Source organism: Anser anser, assembly GCF_964211835.1.
Source record: "Anser anser genome assembly, chromosome: 2".
NCBI lineage: Eukaryota > Metazoa > Chordata > Aves > Anseriformes > Anatidae > Anser > Anser anser.
In genome coordinates, this window is record NC_139721.1 from 26,109,618 (window position 1) to 26,133,775 (window position 24,158).

The 24,158-nt window shown below is 36.3% G+C and overlaps 1 protein-coding gene across 7 annotated transcripts in view; it reads right to left on the reverse strand.

Annotated features, from left to right (window-relative positions):
• Nucleotides 1-24,158, reverse strand: part of SLC26A7 (solute carrier family 26 member 7) — a 90,511-nt gene that overhangs the window by 51,954 nt on the left and 14,399 nt on the right. For 3 of the 7 annotated variants that reach the window (XM_083824784.1, XM_083824785.1, XM_083824786.1), the window contains exons 2-3: nt 14,126-14,418; nt 2,086-2,196 (exon numbers count right to left, since the gene is read on the reverse strand). In XM_083824784.1, coding sequence (XP_083680910.1) covers nt 2,086-2,196; nt 14,126-14,315 — 301 coding nt within the window. In that variant the 5' untranslated portion in view covers nt 14,316-14,418. Of the gene's footprint in view, nt 1-2,085; nt 2,197-14,125; nt 14,419-14,518; nt 15,112-24,158 lie in introns of those variants that run through there. The other 4 variants (XR_014580001.1, XM_083824783.1, XM_083824787.1 and 1 more) reach the window with 4 other exon arrangements.

Consider the following 24,158-nt stretch of genomic DNA (forward strand, 5'->3'; position numbering starts at 1 on the left):
CAGCAAACTCTGATCATACATAACTTTCAGTGATCTTATTTTTTACTGTAGTCTGTAATAATAGGGGAGAAATACAGTTTCTAGGATTCCCTCCAGAGCCCTTCTGGCAGTTGAAATCACTCTGGTAGTTCAACAGTCTTGTGACCTTGTCACAGAATGTCCCAGTTATGTCTTTGTCAGAAAGGTGTCACAACAGTTTCCTTCCTGTCTTCCTCATTTTTATGTATTTAAAGAACTTTTAACTACCAGTTTGATCATCTTCTCCATGGCAGTTTTCAAATTCATTTTTTTAGCCTTCTAAAATTCCTGCATATGTCTGACCTACCACATTTCATGGCCTTCCTATCACAGATAAAGATGCTGTCAGAGGATCCTCCAAAATCACTTATATCAAAAGCAGACAAGAAAAACATGCAGGGATTTGTTATTCAGGTAAATAATCTTTCAAATTATATCAACCGTGTCACAGAAGAGATATTTCAAGTAAAAGTTGACAGAACATGGCCATTGATGAAATTTCCCATTTCATGCTAACGTAAGTGACTTAACTAACAAAGGACACCCTTGTAGCCTGTGCACATATAGAGAGTCCCGTTGATATTATAGAAGCTGCTGTTAGGAGAAGAGATTTTCAACTATGTACAAGGGCAATTACGGAGCATTTGGAGATCTGAGAGAGGCAGTATGGCTCCAATTCAGCCTGCTTACCACAATTACTTAACTGTGGCTGATGGGATAATTACATGAGACATTTCTACTGAAAGGATCAACAACACTTATCACACAAGTTTATTTAAAATAATAATAATAATAATAAATTTGTTTGTCTGGAAGACATCTGAACAGGTTTCCAGGTTTTCACAAAAGGGATTGTGCAGGAATCCTCAGCCATAGAATTGAGGAACTCTCAGCAAATCACTCTTTGAATGCTATTCTCTCAAAAGGATAAAAGATCAGCCTTAGCTGCTTGCACTTACCTGTTGCCTTATCTGTTTTCATTAGTAGAATTTAGGTCAACCAGATACTGATTTATCCACTTTCCTACATATGAGACATTTTTATCTTCCTAGTAATCTCACAATAACAAACAGCTGACAATCCACTGCCAAATTATTGTTTTTAAACAACTTTTTGTTATAGATTCGTGTTTTAATATATTTAATGAAAAAAAAAAACTGTTCTGAAAAAAAATAAAAGTATACTAATCTATCTCTACTCAAGTGCCAAAATTATTTTCCATATTCTAAATTTTCACTTTAAAAAATATTTCTTAAATCAGCGGAGTACATTCCATCACTCATTATAGCTTCAAGTTAATATCAGCATCCACAGCTCCTTCTCAGACATCAGAAGGCTCAAAAACTTTCTGCGCCTTTAAGGAAAACAAACTTCCAGCTTTCCTCCCGCTCTAAAATAATGTATAGCTGTTCAGAAATTTTAAATAATTTAACTGAATATTAGAATGCTTGGCATAAGAATTACTAGTCAGCCAAACATAGCATTGATAGCTTTTCCCCTAAAAGGTAAACAGAATTTACCAAATTTCTTTGTCCATATTGCAAAACCTAAAGACACTAAAATAATTCAGACGCACTTTGCTTTGTACTGTATATAGAGATATACAGATAGATATTTCTAATGGGTAAAAAGAGCTTTATTAATGCTTTCAGATCCAGTCACTGGTCCCACAAGCATACATTAGTGGGAGCAATACGGGATGCCACAAGAGTGGATCATATAACATGGAGTGCACACTACTTGTCCAGGACTGGACAGAATATTCAGGACTAGGCTTATATGCAGCTCTGCTGATGTCAGGAGTCTGGTACTTCTGGGCTATCGTTTCCTCAAGCTTGTCCCTGTTGAACTAGGTGAAACCTCATTTAAGGAAGAGGTGGATCTCCTGGTGTTTGGGTAATTCAACATTGTGTAAAATGGAAAAAGAAATCATTGTAAAAAGAAGAAAAAAATATATAAATATATTTCTGTTTAGTCTTTAATTTCCTTCCATTGATCTTATAACACACTTTTACTTCAATTGCCAGTTCCTTATTTCTGAAAACATTTTAACGAATAGACACTTACCTGTCGCAACATGACGTCCCATTCCAAATATGGCGTAAATAATGACAGGGAAGAAAGAGCCATATAAACCAAAAACTGGATGGACTGAAGACAGAACAGCAAAGGCCAGCCCTATGGAAAGTTAAATGAAATTACTTCTTTGCGTGAAGGTAAAATAAAATTGTTCTGCTTTTTTTTTTTTTAAATGAGGAAATGTCTATGATTTTATTAAGAGCACTAAAGGAAACACCTTCATTTACAAAAGTCTAGACCATAAGCCACTGCAAAGACAACTTTTCAATGAGGATCAGGAAGAACTGAGAAAGGTTTTTCATCTATTGTCTATCATCAAAGTCTTCACACTTTCTTCTGCATCTTCACCACCAACAGAAACAAATTGGTCACAGATATGATCTATGGCCTCAGCTACTGTTTTTTCAGGTTGTCTCCATAAGTGTTTCCAAACTATTTTAATAGAAAACCCTCACAGGAGGAGGCAGTACCATTCCACACATCCCCATCCCAACAAACAAGGGTTTGAAACTGCCAGGGCTCCAGGCAGTCAGATGGTTATTTCTTACAAGCAGTTCAAAACCTATAATTTTGGTTTGGACGGAGCCCTTTCAGTCTGCTTTCTTCTAATTTTTTAAACAAAAAAATATTCCAGAGTTCATTGTTTTTAGGTGCCTGGGTTTTTTTAATCCTTCAGATATTAACATTTTTTTCATTATGTAAAGCTGTGGGTCCAGAAACTCAGAAAATATTTGATTTTTATATTGAAATGGAAAATGAACTGAATTGGTTAGGATTTAACTTTACAGATTACTAGTTACCTTCATTGCTTAGCTATAGAGGACAATGTCTATCTTGCTCCAGGAAATCTTCTTTTAACAGAGACATATCTGCAGAGCAGCAGCTGTGGTTGCTGTTCAATTTCAGATATCTAAGATAGCAAGCAACTCTACATTGACTTCTTACAATGCAGCAGAGAGACAGACTCCTCTGTCTGTCATTTCAGTTTTTCCTTCTAGCAACTAAGATTAGGAGAAATTGCCTGGCAGAGTACCTCCGTAAATCTTGTTGGATACCACATCCTGCAGTAGGGAACACAGGACTGGCTTGTGCAACACACAAGGTGCCTTTCTGAAGTCCACCATCAATGTGAGTGACCAGTCTAAGCTTTTATATGGATATATGTGTGTGTTCTGGGAGAATGATCGTGCATGGTCTGGGACAGAGAGGTGGTTCACACCTATGGATCTAAGGAATCATTAGTTCTTTTATATGCTCTCCATCTTGCATTAAGTGTTCGGCCTCCATCAGTGATTACAAGGGAAGCACAAAAGCTCCCTCTTCACTAGGAAAAAGTAACAATTTTGAAAAGCAAGTTTTAAAATAACATCCATTTTTGCAGAAAGCAGATTAAAGTCTTATAATACCTAACATTAGAATTAAATTGTATTAATATTGGACCTTGAAGCTTTCCTTCTAAAAGGAACTGAAGAGTTTTCCTCATAAAAGGAAATGGTTCACATTTAATAAGTTTTCACCCTAAGAAACTTTATAATTCAGTTCAAGAAGAGGTTACCTTAGAAGTTGTACAAAACAAAACTAGAGGTTACTGTGATATACCACTATACCACTATACTATACCACTTTAGCTAAGCTAAAATACTTAGAAGAGGGACCACTAACTTTTTCCTATTTGATATTTCCAATTAATACAGGATTAAGAACAGCATACATTGTTCTTCCTCTCAGTATTTAAAAGGAAAACAAAGGTTCAGCTACCACAAAATATTCTGTTGTCACCTGACTGTAAAAGCCAATTATTGCCTCTCTACATGTATTTACATTTTTATATGTTTCCTAGGACATTATGACAATTGAAACTTTTGACAATTATGGCCAGAATGTGTTTGATCCAGCATAAATTGTACGAGCTGTGTGTAGAGCACAAGAAGCAACACAAAAACTGCATCAACATCTCATTTCAGCTCTCTGAACAGGCCACAGAAAAACAGGGAGGCACAAGCTGAACTCCTACAGCCAAGTTCTGTAAAACTGTGAAAGGGGCTATCCAGACCAGCAAACCCCCAGGATCCATGAAGGAATTTTTCTTTGCTCACAGACTTACTGCTGGGAAACACATCTCATCTATAGGCAGATAATCTGAACATAAATCTGGCCCTTGTTCTTGTCTTTTCACTTGTGGACTTTTCATAGTCTTCTTGTATTAAGTTTCTAGAAGTGGTGGCTCATTCTTTTCATGGTGAGGTCATAGCAGTTAAGACAGAGCTAAAATTACCAGTCTTTGATTCCAGTCCTAACTCTGTTGGGTTTTTGTTCCTGTTACTGAAAAGTGTCAATTGTGTGTAAGAGCAGAGGGGCATTATAAAACAGAATTAGTAAAGACTTCAGGCTTTCTGGTTCGATATATAATGTTCTAAAAGTTCAAATACATTTTAAAGATATAAGCAGTAGTATATTTCAGCTCACTTCATTAATTTTCATATTAAACTTTGCTACAATGCATTCCATATGCTCAAGAACTAGTCAAAAGACAAGAAACATTATTTTAATTTTTTTCATTCCAAACAGTAATAATACTCAGAAGAAATATATCATAAAACAAGGATCCCATGTAATCTCAGTGGTAATGTGGAGAAGCCTCAATGGCAGTGACATTAAGGTTCTCATATAAGAATATAAATTCCATGGAAAGAAATGCAAACAACAATAAGTTCAAATACAGTACATTAATATTGTGGTTCTTTGCTTTAACTAACTCCTTATCATAAGATAACAGTGTGCCACGCAGTTTCATTGAAAACCATGCTCTCTGGCTAGCACCAGATGCATAACAATCACAGCTTGCCACACTGAAAAGCAAGAGATGTGACACCACTGTTGGTAGCTGTCAAATGAAGTTAACTATAGAATAACAAGCTTGATACAAATAGAAATAAGGCCTACCACAGGAGAAAGGTCTCTCAGTTTGCTAATGTGATAGTTTCTCCTAATTAGGCTAGAGGCAAAACCACAGTCACATAAATAAAAAATACTTTCCATAAAAAGAACTATGAATCGGCATAGTATGATCAAGTAGTTAACAATCTTCTGCATTTGGAAAAAAGCTGGTGACACATATGTATGTTCAGAGGATATCTATACCATGTCTTTTAGAAATTCTGTATGCAAACCAGAAGCAGAAAAAGTAGCAAGTCTACAATTAATCCTAGGAGTTTAAAAATTTTCTTCATTTACTATTTACTGTGAAAAACTATACATTTAATAGATTTTCCTGTAGCATATATATTCAAGTAAAAATGTGTTATTGTAACTTTTCTTTTCTTGAATGAGACTACATTAAGAGGGCCAAACATCAAGTTTATGGAACTCCAAACAACACTAATACATCTTATCCCTCTCAAAATGCTATCTGCAGTCAAGAAAAATCTCTGATGCTTCAGAAAAAAGTCAATTTTTCTCCTTATTTTCAAAGCTGAATTATTTAATAAGAAAAGCATTTCCTCTAGATGTCCTGAAATGTAGAATTAACACATATTTAATGAGTCTCCTATCAATCCCTCTTGGAAAACCAACAAATTAAACAGCCAATGATTCATATCTAAGGCTTTAATTTCTAACTCCAGGCTAATAATATTTACTGAGTTAACTATACATATATATATATATATATATTTCATAACAATTGCTTAACACAAATCTACAGCCCTGGGAGATTATTTGGCACTGGCGTGTTAAGAGCTATTAGCACAAAAAATGATCCTTTGTAAATAATAATATTTTCCTCCAAAAATTGGAAAGCTCGGTATCAGTTCTTTTATGGTGCACACATACAGCTCATGCTTGCAAGATCCCTGTTTCCTAATGGCATAATTTTCTGGGGCTACGCACGTGGATTTTACCTTCTGCCTAACTTATTTGAAGAGAAGGTACAAAGAGCTAAAAATCATTTCTTAGTTCATCTGCCATTCAGAGCCTGAAGAAAATGAAGAATTTAATAGCAAAATGGGAGGACATTCTGCAAAATTTAGCAAAATCTTTCAGAGTCCACACAAGTGTTAGCAACCATTAGAGAATGGTTTTTGAGGAATGCTTCAGTGCAGCACCTTCCCAAGCAACCATCACCTTCAGTCCACGGAGACTGGAGTATCTCAGCTGTATTAGTCATACAGTATATGAATTGCATCTTTCCCCATGTGCCATCTGAGAATTACATCAAAAGTATTTTTGGGAAAGCACTGTTCTACTCCTCCACTTTGCAGATTTCCAGATACTGACACTTGTATCTTTATGTTCAAAAGAAAGTATAATCAAGTATTACGGTAGTAGAAACAAGTGGACTGTCTGACTCATTTATGAATTCTCTAATCAAGGTATCTTGACCTTTCTGTACATAAAATTTTACATACTTACACCCAAAAACAGATAGAAAAAAAATCTAGAATTTTCTTTTCTTTTCATGAAGATCTAGGAAAGAAAGGAAAAAAAAAAACAAAAAGACCATCGACAGACAGGCAGATATTAAAGATTTAGACCTATTACTATTATACACCGGTCAGCCATAACACATGAAGAACCTGGCCATCTCCAAAATAAAATTAAATAAGTATTTTGAAAGGGTATTACAGGAAAACTCCTCTGCACCTCAGTAAGAATAATCAGAGAACTAAACTATGAGGTAGCCTCTTGAGTAGCTTCAGCACTGTAGAGAAATAAAGACCAGTCACTGGCTGATAACAGGCCTTAACCCAAGATGAACCCGACTTTATGAGACGTATGATGAAAAACATCCATTTTGACAAAATGATGGTCAAGGAGCTCAGTACTAATAGTCTTCTTGATCTCTCTGACCTAGAAGTTTATAGGTGAAGTCATTTTTTTCTTCAGGGAGTCAACACTCCCTGGGTTTGTCAGTCTCTGTCCATGGTGCTCAGGTACCTCCCAGGCGCAGGGATAGGACATCGCACAGCTTATCTGGTCATACTGACACGTATACCTGTACCTAAAGCTCCAGAGGATTCAGAGGTCATTCAGAAGCTGAATTCACATTCCTAGGAGTCACTCAGACAGGTCTACATTAGCACATGTGCAACTTGGAAGAATCTTAACAGACATTAGGAATGAAAATAGTGCATTCACAGCAGCACCAATGCCTTAGTCGTCTGCTGGAAAGTTGTATAAATACGAAATATTGCCCTGCATTTACTTACTAATATGCTACATTTCATTATCAGCTTACATCATTATTCTCTGTAAGGGAGAACTATACCAGAGTTCAGCTGGAGACTTTCTTCCACAAATCATTTATGAACTGCATGGATTCTCCAGTGCATTCTCTAGGAAATTTTTTGGCTCTCATTCCAAACGTGCTTATTCAATTTCATCTACACATGCTATTTGTAAGCCAGATGTATATTTACAAGACAGATCTACTCCTTAATAAAATTATTAGCTCTAGTTAGTCTGCTCAGAGTATATTTATGTCTACATTTATGGTCAGAGCCTGAAAAGAAAAAAAGAAAAAAGAGAAAAAAAAAAAAAGAAAGAAACAGCAACTATCACCCCTGAGAAGACAGCTGGGGTTCCTCCATGAAAAGATACGTGTGTGTGTGTATATATATACATATATATATATATTTGGCATCGTGCCTTCCAAAACACTGGGCACCAGTTCCGGAATGCATGAAGGCAGTATAGTCCATTTTTTTTATCAGCATGGTCTCCAGCTAGTGTTAAGGAATTAGTTGTTCAGCAATAAATCCAGCTCAAGATTAAATTAACTTTAATTAAAACATACAAAACACACCAATCCTAGGCAAGTTATTATTGGGCTTGCAGAATGAAAAAAAAGTTGGCAAGAATAACAATCCTGATTTCATCAGATGCCATCTACTTATTTCACTTTTAGAGGAAATATGCCTCAAGGGCCCTCCACGCCTCCAAAAAACAATCCACCAAAACCTATTTGAGCCAAAGCATTTCTTTCTCATGATAGGTCATAGGAAAGCCAGCTAATGTATAACACTACATATGAATTCTATATGAAGTATATCCATGTTCTCACTGACTACAAAAATAAACTTTTTAAAAAAATTGCAGAACACCACTCTAATCTCAAATCCAATAAACATGAAAGTCCAAATCTTGTACCCACATGCTTCCATATGGGTACCCTTTGAGTATATGCAGTATAGCACATAGTCACACCTTTATTTCAGAACAAATAACAAAATGCTTATGAATCCACCAAATATCAGGAACTTAACCAGATGAAGATGGAATCAGAAATACAGTGAAGATTTGTGGAAGATTTCTGTGTGTTTTTTGTTTATTTGTTTGTTTTTAAGATAAACACTTATCTTATACCGCTATCTTATACCGTAGTTTAAAACTTCAGTTTTTGGAGCAGCAACTGATATTGTAGGGAAACAAACTTGTGAAGGATCCCCTTGTGCACTGTGCTCTGATCCCCTTTACAACAGGCAAATGTAATTTAATGCATATATGAATTATGTGATAAGGAGATATATCTCCTTATCCTGATATTTTAATTGACTGGTTTTAGATTTTAAGTCTAAATGTATTCATGCTACTTTATACTCATTTGTTCATGTGCTGCAACTGTTTTTTTGTTTTGTTTTGTTTTTTTTACTTTAAAATAGGATCTCCAAGATCCTACAATGGAAAGTGAAAGGTGCAAGTATTATCATCACCTGGTGAATGACAAAACATAAATTAAGTCATGCATTTGCCAAAGCAGAATTCTCTCTGGTCATTAATAGCTTACAGAAGAGGATTATAATTATCTAAACCTAGATCAAGATCTTGGAAGAAGTTTTGGGGGAAGGGTTCATATTGTCTAAAGTTAGGTATCTATATTAGGAATTTACCTCCAGAAAGAGTAAGACAACTTCAGTTGTTAATCAGAGAACTTACTTTGAACATTATGTAATGTCCTAACCAAAGTACTCTGATTTACACTTTGGATACATCTGTGTCCCCTAATTATACAGAGAACTGACATATCTAAATAAGTTATGCACACTAATATATGTATTCAAACAGATTATGGGAGATAATTAAGGATAATTTCTGTGGCTATGAACTCAACTGCATAACAGAGGGTAAAATTGCATAGCCTTTTTCAGACAAACTCAGATTTATGTTTTTGCAGGCCACGACAGTCAGAGAAGCTTACTGATGGGTAAGCATTACCTACATGGCTTCTAGATGCCATGTACTGTGTGGACGGTACACATAGTTCTGAGAGGGAAAAAAAAAAAAAAAGAAAAAGAGATTCTAAACAGAATCAAAAAGAGAAGCAAAAACTGAGATGGGCATGCAATATATCAAGCAGTATACATTGTATACTTTATATCCCAAGAGAAGGCACAGAGGTATTTGTTTGAAAAGATTACATTGGATGAAGAAGGCTAGCAAAATGGATTAATCAGAGATGTATCAACAGATTGGTAATGAATAAATGATGCCAGGAAAGATCACCTATGTAAGGCCTTGAAAGTAAAGATGAATAACTTGCTTAGTGCAATAAAAAGTTACCACAGACTGAAAATGAGCTAAGCAGCTGCATTCTGAACAGATATGAATAGGTTATAGCACATGTTCAGGAGGATACAGAAAATCAGTTTGACAGGTTTATGAGATTTAGCTGCACGGAAAGACTACATCATAATACACCTTAATGTTATCATGCAAGAAAACTCAGAAAAATTCAGACAAAATTTTATCAAAGTATGCTCCTTGCACATGTGGATGAAGTCCAGGTCACATGGCAAAGCCACAAGCAGAAATTTGGTATTACTGTGACAGGTTAATGGATGCGATACACTAAAGAGTATGATCTGCCTTTAACTATTTTAAACATGAACAGTTTATTACCCACAATACCACAGTTATAATGGCTGGGAAATACCTCACCTAAATTTTCATGTCTACATCATCTGTGGCTACACCTGAGCCAGTCCCCTATTACTTTCAGTGGAAATCTTGCCAGTACAATCAGCCTTGACAATGTAGATGCCTGGAGTTTGATGAATCACACCTGTAGTGGGTTGACTCTGGCCAACAGCTAAGCACCCCCAAGCCATTTGCTTGGTCCCCCCAAAGGATAGGGGAGAGAATCAGAAAAGCAAAAGTGAGAAAACTTGTGGGTCAAGACAAAGACAGTTTAGTAAGTGAAGGAAAGAGAAAAACGAGCAAACTAAAGTGATGTAAAGATAATCACTCACTACCTCCCACAACGTCAAACACCATAAATTTCACTCTTACCAACTAGATTTCCATTGACTGTAAGGAATGCAAGAGCAGCTCCTTGACAACTAGATACCTACACTGCAGAATGTTTATTTTATTTACACAAGTTTAATTTGGAGAGAAAAATCTTATTAGGGACTTGCAAATCATCTACACGGAGACAGTAATTGAATTTGCGTGTATGGGTAAGAAACAAAGAACAAAACAGAAAGAAAAGTCTTCATATTTTAAAATCATCTTCCTGCTGATGGGGTATTAATGAGTTTTAAGAGGGAATGAAGTACTAGTCTGAGAAGCAAATAAAGGATTCAATTGCTAATTTAGAGACTTGTTTCTCTAGTCTATCAAAAACAGATTTTTGAGAAACAGACAAATTAGGTAGTAATTACAAAAACATGAAAACTCTGATTCCTTAGCTATCTCTGAAAATGTGCTGCAAACTTCAGTACTGGATAACCAAGTTCATTTAAGATTCTAAGATTATTTTTCAGCCTTAGGTATCAGAGTAAGAATAATGATTCTATGTTTGAAAAATGAGATATTGAGAACGACATTATTAAATAATTATAGTTTTGTGGGCTTGAACTAATGAATCTTGGTTTCTTTTGTCACTTTAGATTAAAGGTTGACTGCCTTTGCAGTCCAACAGTGCAAGCTCCAACTGAATCTTTCCAGCAATTAGGGCATTAAAAGGCTTTTTTTTTTTTCTACTACACGTTAACTGATGTCTAACAAGATATGAGTTTCTATTAACAATTTTTAGAACATGCAGGTCTGTTTTCAATGGTTATTTTCATACAATTTGTAGAAACATAATCATATTAGACACCTCTTTCACCATCTTCTGTTGAATTAGCTAAAACACTAAAACTAGAGGACGTAGACAGAGACTGTACAGGTATTGTTTCAATAGGTAAACAGGACAGAAAAATTCACCAGTGAATTCTGAGACTCATGAATTAAGATTAACTTGCATTTGTAGTAGACAATAAAACAACTATAGGAGCATGTGGAGACGCACTGCTTGGTTTCAGCAAAGACTTGGTGTTGAGCCCTCCTTCTTCGCAAATGCCAAATAGCACATCAAGATAATCCCATGACTTTCTTTCCCATCTCCCTACCCTACCCTGTCCAGTCTCCCCTACCTCAGTACTGGATCCACTACTTACACTGGATGATCAATGAATTCCCTACACATGGTCAAACACAAATTAAGCATGTTTTAAACAAGCTTCAACAGAATTTGAAGGGCAGTTTCAGAAGGTTCACTTTCTACAGAGATTATTACATTATGGATTCTTTGATCATGATTATATTTTAGTCGGATAATATGAGAAAGTAAACATAACACCTTGGAAGCCTTCTAAAGGTCTATTTCTTCCACACTGCACACGGAAGTAAAGACAATTAAATATCCAGGTATCAGGCCTTTCTTGTGCATCGTTCCTAGACTCTGCCCCACAGGACATACGTTCTACTTTATGTCATGATAGAATTCATTTTAATCCTAAATTAAGTGATATACACTGGTGATTTAATTTTTAACTTGTGATTTAATTTTCGAGTACCTGACTTGAAGATAAGATACCTTACAGAGTTTAAAGGCATAAGTCACATTTAGATAGCAATCACTCCTACACTGAAAATCACAACATAAGTGGAAGTAGCTCTTTAAGATTCTGTCCAAAACAAAAGATAGCATAAAAACAGCTATTCTAAACTATTCAATACCCCTGCAAAAAACTTTTGGGGAGCAAACATTATCTGCATACATTGATCACTAGTAATATCATTAATTTAGTCTTTTCTCTTTCTCCCTTACACAAGGTAGACTCCAAAAACTGCTCTTGTGTAAGAATTATGCAGACGCAATTTCTAAAAAAGTCTACAAGGAACAATTATAAATGTAACCTTTGCCGTATTTAGTATGATGCCATGACACACTAATGGCAGTGACTTCCTTCTTTCCCTTCCTTTACAAAGACAAGACAGCTCTCTCCTAATTTTTTGGTTAGAAGTTGAAACGCAGACACTTTACACCAGATCAGAGCACCTGCCATCTTGAATATTCTGAATATGGCCAATACCAGATGAGTAAGATATCCCACAGTAGGAAATTGTGAAAAACAGCTCTGAGGAAAGGTCTTTCTTTATTCTCAAGCTACTGGACTGCTCTCTGCCCTGGAGCATGCAGCTCTTATCACTCAGAAAGCTGTTGTGTATGCATACTACTTCAGATTTTTCCATAACTGAAGTATATTTCCTTATACTTGAATTTATTTAAACATGTTGCTGTGACACCCAGTGACACTGTGCTCTGCATGACAATTATCAGTCGTTTCTGACTTTTTCATACCAGTGTTTGATTTTTCCATTTTCTATCTTTACTGGATCATCTTAAATTAATCTCTCATATTAATTAACTTCTTGGTACAAGACTCAGACAATAAATTTCTGTCTAAAACCATGAGCAATGTAGAACTGCTGGTAACTTAATATTTTTTATGTATTTCACCATGCTGTTATTAACAGCATTTTAATTACAATTGTTGTATATGTACATACCAGTGAAATTAGATACTTTACAGTATTAGAGTATTAAGGTTCTTAAAGTTCAATCATGCCAATGCAGATGTTCCTAATTACCTTAAAAGCACAAATACTTATACAAACCAGTTGTTTCCAGCTCCAGTGTAATTCAATTAAAGTAGTGCTTATAATTTAACAACGTGGATGATAGTTAAGCATAGCTAATATTGGAAATTGTTAAGAAATAGCATATATAGTTTATATAAGGCAAGGAGCTGAAATCCATCTGAAGCAGACAAGCAGCTGGGATTTGCCTCAGACATGTATAAAATATTACCTAAAGAAGGTGACACTATAAAAGACATAAAAAATGGATGAAAGCTTTTATTTCCCAGTAGCAATCACTTTGCAAACTTGCATTATTGGGACTTTTGGTTTCTGCAGGTCATTCCTCAGGGTTTTCTTTCCGAGAGTGTTTTTTTTTTCTTTTTTGTTGATTTTTCTTTATTTTTAAATTGCCAAATGGAATCTAGCTCCACCCCTACTTTGTATCGCTGCTTGACAAGAGGTGTGCTAGGTACTGTAATACAGCCTTAAATCAACATAGGAACTGAAATATGCAAGCTGCGTATGCACACAGACCCTCTCCATGGGTAATGTTTCTGGCAGAAACACCTCTTAACTACAGAACATTGTTAACTTTTACTGCTGCATACTGGGTTTACACAGGTAATAGTAGCATGCCAATGCTTACTCCAGAACGGCATTTCTTAAAATTCAGTTATAAAATAGACACATTACAGTGCAATTATCATATAGATATATTTTGGTTTTTTTCATGTAAAATAGGAAAATATGGTCATTTAACTGATTAAAACATCAGATACAACCATATAGGTGTATGAACAGATTTACTGGTCTCCTACCTCCAATATTAGGTCTGAAAACCTGTCAGAGGGATGGGATAGTAAAGTTTCAGTTCAGAGCAATCAGTTAAAATAACACGAGGTATTTCCATCCACATTTGTACTTCTATTATATACACATAAGAGTTAATACTGTAAACTCATATTTTTATTTAGATTAAATCAGCACTGAAAAGGTAAGCATGTATTTGTCTTAAAGAAAGTTTTAGGATAATAGTAAACAAGGTGGGGGATAAAAGAAGACCAGAGAAGTTCAGCAGGACCCCGGTTCCAAACAGGACTCTCAGCTGTGCTAACTGTACCTTGTGTCACCTGTTGAACGGCTAGCATCATCCCAGAAACCGCGTCGGGAACCAAATTCTCCTTCCAGTCGTAGGCGGGCACCCACTCCAAAACGGGCAGCCGCCTCATCCACCAGTGCCTGATGTCCTCCAGGCGAAGAGCCCGAACTTTCCTCCAGCCCTCACTCCGTGTCCTTTTGCCCCCCGGCATTGCCAGCCCCGGCCGAGGCTCCCCTGCAGCGGGACGCACGGCTCGGCACCACCCCGCGCCGGGGCGCTCTCCAGGTGGCTTCTGAGGGTTTGCAGTTCCAAGGCTACAGGGGAAAAAAAAAAAAAAAAAAAAAGTAAAATAGAAAGGAACAGGGGCACGTAAGGTTTCTGCAGCCGTTCTCTAACCACGCTGGATAAAAGTACTTATTAAGCGCTTTTAATCATCTAAAAGTGAAACGCAGAGATCCCGACTCCGTTTGGGCTCGCCTCCCCTTAGTTTGGGATCCCTGCCCGTCGCCTCCCGCTTTATATCCCGGGCAGCTTTATAGCCCCTGTGCCTTTGGCCTCGCTCCAGCTTTAGCACGGCGGGACCCCCACCGGCACCGGCTCCCCCCCCGGCTCCCTCCCGGGGGTCCCCCGGGGCTCCCCCGCGGCCGCAGTGGCCGCCCTGCCCTCGGGGTGCTGGTCCTGCGGTAGCTGCTGCTCTTGTACCCCTCGTCCGTGGTAGGCAGCGTGCAGATCCAGAGGGATAAGAGCACGGGGGAGGTGTAAATGTCAAGTTTATACGCCTTGTCCCATACGGAGCAAGGACACGGTGGCAGTAAGGCTTTCGTGCCTCTGGATGGCAGAAAAAATAATTAGGTTAAAATAGAAGATCCATCATCTTCACAAAAGTGCCCTCCTTATCATTGCTCTGCAACAGGCAACAAAAATAAAAAAATATATTTAAATATTTCAGGTTTACTCCTATACATTAATTTACGTTTTATTGTTTAGCTTAAGATGAGCAAAGCTAAACACACCATCCATTCAGCACGGTAACGTGGTTTTGATATTCTGCTCAAATCACCAGCAGCGCTGAGCCATCTATTTTAAAGGAGATCTCAGTTCTCATCTCGAATAAAAGCTATTTCATAGCCCCTGAAAAGGTTAGAATTAATTTAAAATGGCAAATAAAAATAATTAAATTTCATTTTTAATCTATTAATTCAACTTCCTGGTAGTCTGAAACTTGACTCAATTTTTTAACTCCTGGCTTTGGTGGTTCTGAAACAAAGCTCCAGTTTTGCAAATATCTGATTAGGTTTCTAACATTTCAGAGTTAATCAATGCTCAATATGACCTTGGTGGTGTCCTAAATATTATGGTTTTAATGGTTTTCATAGTTATAAATGTTTTTTACAATGTATATTACATCCTTGTTCCTGAGTTCCATTTTGATTTTTCTTGTTCAGAATTTTATTACATCTCCTATATCATATCAGTCCATACCACATTTAATGTTTTTTTCTTCTAACATGTAAAAGTTTCATTTGGTTAGCTAATTTTTTGTGATATGAAATTTTCTTCTAAATCACATTGCCAGCACATCTAATGATCAAAATATTACTGACAAAACATTGTGGCTCCTGGGTGTACAACCTTAAAATTGATACATTTTGAAAAGAAATCAAACCAATCCAAAATAAATAAATAAATAAACACAATTTGTATACAAAAAAAAAAAAGGAAAAAACCACAAGGGCAAATGCACTACAGACTGTGTCATTCAGGTGATGTCCACTGTTGTATCACTCAAAATTGGAAAGAGAAAAATGGAAAAAGAAGGAACGGAACAGAAAGGAAAGGCACAAAAAATATCTTCTACTAAAGTTCCCAAGTAGGACTACACCAGTACACTTACTTTTTGCCCTGCCCATCCTTTAAACATGTACATCTTTTAAAGAGCAGAAGAAACACCCAAGACAGGTTTGTTTTACTTCTGTTCACTGTAACAAACCTCAAGATAATGACTTTTTTTTTTTTTTTGGGGGGGGGGGGTGAGGGGGCACAGGCCTTGCCATAGCTTAAAAGTACAGTTTGTGGAGTTCAAAATCGAGGTTTTTATAACTGCCAAGTTTTTCAAAACACAGACTTTTGCTTATTTTCAAATGATCCACAGTGGACAGGAATCCGTCTAGCTACAGTGAGTTACCTGTCATGAGCTGCTTATTTTTAATTAAACGTTCAGTACCTCTAACTGTAACAGCATTTACAGAACAAAAATACATCTAAATACAGTTCTACACATAGATATGTATGTACAAAAATATGGGTACTGATGTAAAACAGGCTAATCCTAATTTAATAAATACATGGTTCACTAGAAGCTATGAATGAATATTCTGAAACTGTCAGAGAAAGTATTATGGAACCAAAGACTCATCACTAAACACACAGGAATATAATCGCTATTCTTCAGGTTTGTCACATCCAAAAGCTGAAGCTGTTTGAGAAACTCTGTAATTGAGATTTTCCCAGCTAGTATTTGCAGTGTCAGTAAATTTGGAAAGTTTCATCAAGCCCAGATTAGTATCTGAACTCCTAGGATTAGCTGTATCAACACACTTCTGTCCATCACCAATAACAATGGATGGTTTTTCTCTATGGGTGTGAGCACACACGAGTGCAAGCATCTTACAGCTAAGACTTGAAAATAAGCACTGCTAGTTAGACTCAGACAGAACTGAACATGCAGAGTCTTTAGGATGTCCACGATGTTGCAGCATTTGTGTGGAAATTTGATTTTACTCCAACAATTGCTTTGATGAGAAAAAGACAGATTGAATTATCATTAGATCTGGAGTTGATCAATATCATCAGCAGTCATGAAAAACATTGTTCCTCGTTGTAACTTCAGAAATTAATAAAGTGCTCACAGCAGTGACACAAAGCAATATATCATTTACCACACCCCAGACAAAGAAATCAATTTATTTATTTTTTTTTAAGGGAAAGCAGACATACATACATAGAAGAGCAAACCTTTCACTACACAGTAGTGCAACCTAAAGGAAACATCGAAAATTCTTTTGTTCTTTTGTAAAACAAATCAGTATCCTAATTGAAAGACATACCATACCAGACACACAATGTTTAAATATTTTCACATCAGGTGGCTCCCATTAACCTATAAATCTATAATCCACAAACCCCCAAACTACAGAGACTTGTCATACTGCAAACTGTATTACAATGCCTATGAGCTACCAAGGCTCCAAAAACCTCTCCTTTCCTGAAACAGGTGCATAAAACTCAGTTTTCTGAAATGCTAAATGCTAACCATGAGAAACCTTTGGTTTTATGCATTTAAGTCAGTGTGTTCACGCACATATTTGTAAGGTTAGTTTACGATTAGCTTTTTTGATGGTCTTACAGAAGTAATACCTATTTTCAAGTGACTAAGTACTTGTTTTTCTGGAAAATACACAGCACTATGATTCTAATAGTGGACATATGTACAATGCTAAAATGACAACTACATAAGTCAAAATTCAGTATATAAATACTATGCAAAAGGAAAGAATTTTTGTACTGTACATCAAATCTGGAGAGCTTTTCATACTTGTTTTAAAATAGGTTCACTGACAAATGGGTTAATTTCTGTGGGGACAGGCTGTATTTTCATCAGTTCCTCTAATATTTGCATACACTGGATATGGTGGATACACATACGTGGTGGATACATGGAGTTAGAAGGTTTGATTTTCTGGCCTCAAAGGGTGAAAAAAAATAAAATGTTTACACCTTATTTCCACCTAAGCCTGAAAAAGAAAAAATCTGGTAAACTTTAAGACAGAAGTCCTAATCCCCACTTCATATGGAGGTAGTTTTGTAGGAAATCACTGGACTTTTGCACAAAAATTGTATCACATAAACTAACTGGAAAGTTCTAGATGTTCTATAAAGTTCTATAAATATGTTTACTTATCCTCACAGAAGATAAATTAAATTATTTCTACCTTAGACTGTCATTGATGTCAGGATGGCTATAATGTGAGTTGCTTTTTGCAAGGTTTTTCAAGAAGACAGATCACTTACTAAATATCTGCAAGCAGCCAATATTAAAGCAGTTGGACTTTGGGCTAAATGAACCTGTGTTCCTGCTGATTTACATCATATGTTCCCTAAGAACATTGTGTTCATCCAAATCACTGCCCCATGGTCTCTCACCCAGCCTCAATGAGCAAGGGAAAGTACATGCTGTGATCAAGAAATATACAACTATTGAGGTCTCCTCACCTTTTTTTAAGTGGTGAAACAAATTTCCACTCATTCTTGTCCTCTATCCTGATATCTGACCTTAGTTTTGGTACTACTATCTTTCTGCCAAATTCAGATAAAAATGGTTAAAGGATTCAGAGGATATCACATGAAAGACAAGAATAAAAGATGAACAAAAACCTTGGCCACACCATCGTTATTTCTTTAGGAAAGCTGGTTAAAATTCCAAGAGAAATCATATGAAAAATTCCAAGTATGTTTGACAAAACACAACTAGATTGAGAATGATCCTTATGGGTCCCTTCCAACTCAGGATATTCTATGATTCTGTGATTTTATGAATGGAAGTCGTATTTAAAATGAAGTGTGGTATGTAGGAATTTAAACAAGTTGAACTATCGCTATTATATTATACAAGCTACTGGAATGATAAGAAGGTGCTAAAAAAATGAACAAAACAAAAATAGTGACAAAAATCCATGCCTTCAAAAATGTATTCATGAATTTTGAGAATTAAAAAAAAAAAGTGTTAACAATTACATATATTACATAAAATATTAAACTGGGCCACGGAGGCTGTATCCCTTAAGTATGCTAATTATTTACTACTGAAATTTAAGGAACTTCATGCCCTACAATTTTAGCATTGAAACCAAATATACTTCACAAAGTCCAAAGATTCCCAATACATCTTCCAAACTGGATGTAATACTTTTATTTTCAGTTATACTTAAGCTTAAGAATGCTCATTTCAAACATCAAATACTTAAATGTGTATATAGAGTGAAAAAATAAGATCCTAGCCCTTCACAAAACGGATTAAGCTAAAAACTCCCTCTCTTCACCATATAAGATATTTAGGAGCTGCTGTGGCTTGACACTAACACCTCCTGTGCCAAGGACTGGCCAGAATTATGCCAAGATAAAGGTGAACCTCCAGGCAGCACAGAAGTCAGATCCTGACCCAAAAAGCTGGGGTTCAGCTTTAGCATCTCGTCTTCAAATGGGGTTTTCAGAACTCTTCAATCAGGCTGTGCTATCCACAGCTGTGTGAAGCAACACTGTCACCCAGTGGCTTTGCTTGGGATTTTTCTTCAGTTGTCGCAGGGTCTGAGAGCACTATCCAGACCGGACTGCCACACTACATGACAGTTTTCGAACTGGATAACATTAAGTATACAGCTTAATGACACTGTCTGGTAAAAATCAAAGTTCTGTAGCAGCAATACAAGTACATACAGTACATTATTCAGTACATTTCAAATGTATTTGCTGGTCTGAAACTGAAGACTGAAGGTGGATTGCTAGATTAGCAAGTACTGAACCATAAGTGCTCCCAGTGCTCAGGTACAGTCTGCCCTCAGCTAATTAATAATTGAAAAACGTAAGCACAAACAGGAAGAAAATCTAATACTGCACCCATTCTCTTAAATTCCACTCCTGTTGTGTTACCACTGTCTGCTACACAGTAGCTAATGAAGAAAAAAAATGATGGTGAAATGATATTGAATTATTTTAGCACACTTAAAATGAGCATAAGAAACCTAACTGTGTCCAGCTCTTAGGGAAGTCTTCTGTAAAGAAAATCTCATTTTTTTCATTCTCTCTTAAAATTGCTTCTAGCAGCTGTTTGAAGGTGAACTTTCCTTCAAAGGAAGAAAAAAAGGTTATTTTGCTCTTTTTAAATTAGGGATAAAGGTCACAAAATGGGCTGGAAATTGAGGCTTATGAACTACATTTGACAACTCATAGCCAAAATACAGAAATATATTGACACATCAATACAATGACATTAAACACAGAAATATTTTGTGGTAACCTTGACACAGTCTCATCTGTCCAAAACAGATGCTATTTAAGCACTCAACACCAAAAATGCAAGTTGATAAAATACTTAAGTCATAAACATCAGCTTTTTGTTATTATTTTGCTTATTTGAACGTTGAGACAGAGTGAATAAACCAGATTTTCCGATTTCCAGGTGCACAAAGCAGACTTCAGTTTTGGACACTGATAGGCCTAAGTTCAAGTGACCTATCTAACCTCGTCCTCCCGAGAATGAGCTTCTCTGCTCAATCCAAATCTTATTCCATTGAAGATTAGTGGGTGCCGAGCATTAAAATCTCTTGAAGAAATAGCCATCTTTGTGTCTGAGACCTAAAACATGAGACACTGCCCCAGGACCTGGCCCACCCGCAGCTGTGGGACACTGAGGCACTGATGCTGCTGGGAAGACAAAATCCCCATCTAAAATGTAGGTACATTCAAAAAATACACCACGCTGTTCCCAAGCCTACAAAGGACCCATACATTGAGTTACTTTTTACCTGAATAAATGTTCTCATTTAGGTGCTCACTAACTACAGTTTGTCTTACCAGAAAAGCATTTGAGAACAACTATTGTGAAACAAGCATTCCTGGGGAATTTTATCTCCAAATATCCTTAGAATCATAGAACAATTTAGGTCAGGAAGGACCTCAGAAGGCCATCTAATCCAAACAGTTCCTCAAAGAAGGGATAACACCAAGTCAGCTCAAGTTGCTCAGGACCTTGTTCAGAAGCATTTTGAAAACCTCCAAGGCTGGGGGACAAACTATTCCTGTGCTTAACTACCCACTGCATTTTGTTTTTCCCTGTGTGTCTCTTTTCAAACAGAATTTCCCTTGCTGCCACTTGTGACCATTGCCACTTATCCTTTTGTTATACAACTCTGACAACAGCCTGGTTCTATTTTCTCTGTCACCTTCTGGTATTTCTTCTTCAGAAAGGAGAGCCCCTTGCTTCAGTTTTACATTACTCCACTTTCAAGAAGAATAAAAACAAAATAGTCTTATTACAAAAATGATCATACATGAAGCTATTCAAAACGGTAATTGTTTTTAATATAAATAGACAACATAAATTGATTTCAAGTTTCAAACGTAAAATATTTATTGAAGGAAAATGGAATGAACTTCACTTCAGTTCCTGGAATGGTAGCAATGTGTGACTCAAAAGAGCTACCCACAGTGCCACAGCTACTGTGAGCCTGTGAACACGCTAAAAACAGGAAAACCTTAAGCACCATCAGGATCATGAAAAAAGATAATTTTCAGAGCCATATAACAGATCAATCAAATGAATTTCAAGGAAAAGATAAAGAATGTTAAAATGTGATGTTGCTGTCCTTTTGCTTCAAAAATGTGCACCATTGTGAAGGAATCACTGCTGTTGCATCCCATAAGTTGCCATTTCTTCCTCCAAACATACACTACATTCAACAGTGTGAGCAATGTAGAAAGTTTTTCACGCTGTCTCTAGTATTACGTCATCTATGGCAGGGGGATAGACTACTAAATCAAATATTATCCCACTTTTTGTATCCTTCTTTCTAATGTGTTTGTTCTGACACTGTTACAGACCTAAGATACTGCCATATGAATAATCAGCAATAGCTTGCCTCCAGATACTTCAACAGATGAAATCCCTTATTTTGCATCCCATGGTAGTATCTCATTCATTTTTCTCTGTGTGAAAGCCTCTAAATACCTAATTTCCACCCACTCTTACTGTATACCGTGCTGCTACATGTTTTACAGAGATGCATGATTCAGTGCAAGTGTTAGTTACAAAAACCTGCAGCTTTGGAGTGTTCATAGATTTTATTCGTTGGGTTGATTTCAACCAAGTGAAAAGGATACTTAATCACTTAACTGAAGAAAGAGTTCAATTATCAAGCACCATATTAAACCAGATCTGTAGGCTGCCATAATATGAATTACTATGGTAATATATTTTACAGCTTATGACAGAAAATATGGCCATTCAAAAAGGAAAGCCTATAAAGGGTAATAATTAAAATTTAGTAATTAAATAGCTAGCATTTTACTGCCCTCAGAGACAGTAAGCCAGAGAAATTCCAAAGTGGCAACCAAATGAATTCCCCGAAGCTGAGAAACAGCTAAAACAATTCTTGAAAAAGTGGTCTAAAAATATTAACAAATACTTATAATCCTTGGTTTCCTCATTGTAATTTCAAATATCTTAAAATGTACTTCATGAGACTAATATCTTGTAATCTGCATACTTTGCAAAAATGTTTCACAAAAAGAATGTACAGTCCATGCTAAATAAAAAAAAAAAAAGTTACTTTTCAAGCATGAGCCCCAGAAGACTTGAATGCTTTCCCTTCCAAAACTTGTTTGTTAAATTCACTTTAAAAAATATCAACACAAATATATGAAAATCCAGTGTATTGTACACAATGCTATCCTAGTGGCTAAGAAGGTAGAGAGAAGACAAAACTTGTGTTAATACTCTGAATTGTAACATCAGCTTTTACAGATACCAAATATAAACCAGGCAGATATATATATTCATAAGAACATTATTTTTATAAAAAACTTTGCTACCAAAAAGGATAGTAACTTCAGAAAACTCAACAAACTGTTGTGCTGAAGTGTCTTTTTGTGCTTCAATAAAAAGTCTCAGCCTTGCTTGGGACTGAGTGATCTAGACACACAAAATAATTAGGCTTGATATGAAGTATTTTAAATTACTCCATAATGTCTCCATAGCTTATAAAAAAATTTGCAAATGCTAACTGTTTAGAAATAAGTCAAACTAAGTCCTCCAGTGTACTTGCCAACTGCTCAGAAACCAGGAATGGTGCTGCTACCTCTCCAGCAATTTCTTCCCAAGTGTGAGGAACAAAACCAGCCCAGTCTGGGTGCAGTCACCCAGCACAGGGTGACTCAGCATGCCAGCTCCTTAATAAGCCATGACTTACCCAAAGACTACCACCAGACAACTCCATATAATTCACTTAAAGTTTCCACTCCACAGATGCATATTCCCCAATTCCAAATGCACTCAAATGCACTGTCCGGTTTTAATTTGCATTAAAATACAGAATAATTGAGATGAGAACCCAACCAAATGCAGCTACTTGACCATTTTATGCAACTGCACATCTTTTATACAACTAAATATAAGAGAAAGCAAGTCTACATATGGCAAGACTTCCATGGCTTAGACTCTATCATTTGGACATTTTTGCTCCAATTTTTACTGGCCTATATTTGCAGCAGAAAAATCTGTTCTAGATCATCTTGAGTAATGCATTCTATCTTTGTACCTCTGCTCCACGTGTTTATTAGTATATACTTCTGTTCTCCTATTATGTGAATGACAAAGACTGCATTTATGAAGAAAAGGCTGCTTTCTTAAATATCCACTGTTGCTCACATTAGACAATTTAAAACTAGATATCTTTCTTTCCTGGAAATGACTGAATTATTCTACAATGAAAACAGTAAATTATTGTTTAAATCACTACAACTACATCTTCGCATTGCTGTGGTGTATAGCGTTGAAACCTGGTTGGGAGCAGGGAGAAAGGATAAGACCTTCAGTCATGGTCCAATAAAAACAAAAGATAAATTCATAATCATCTGACTGAATTGCACATATTTTAATTAAATCATGATTTTAAGATGTTTGAAATGTGCTTCTTGGGGCAAGAGAAACCCACCACAGATACTTATAAAGGGTTGCAGAACTTCAGTTGGTTTTCCAACCAACCAATGCCCCTGACACCCCCAACTCTTATGATGTTGTCATCTGTCCTTTGTCATGGTGAGGGAACACAGACAGCTGAGACCATTTCAAGACCCTGCTCTCTTCTAAATACGTTTAAAGAGTGGGATGGGATGGGATAGTTCAGTTGGAAAGGACCTTCAAAAATCATATATAGTCTAATTGTCTGACCTCTTTGGGACTAACAAAAAGTTAAAGCAAATTAATAAGGGCATTATCCAA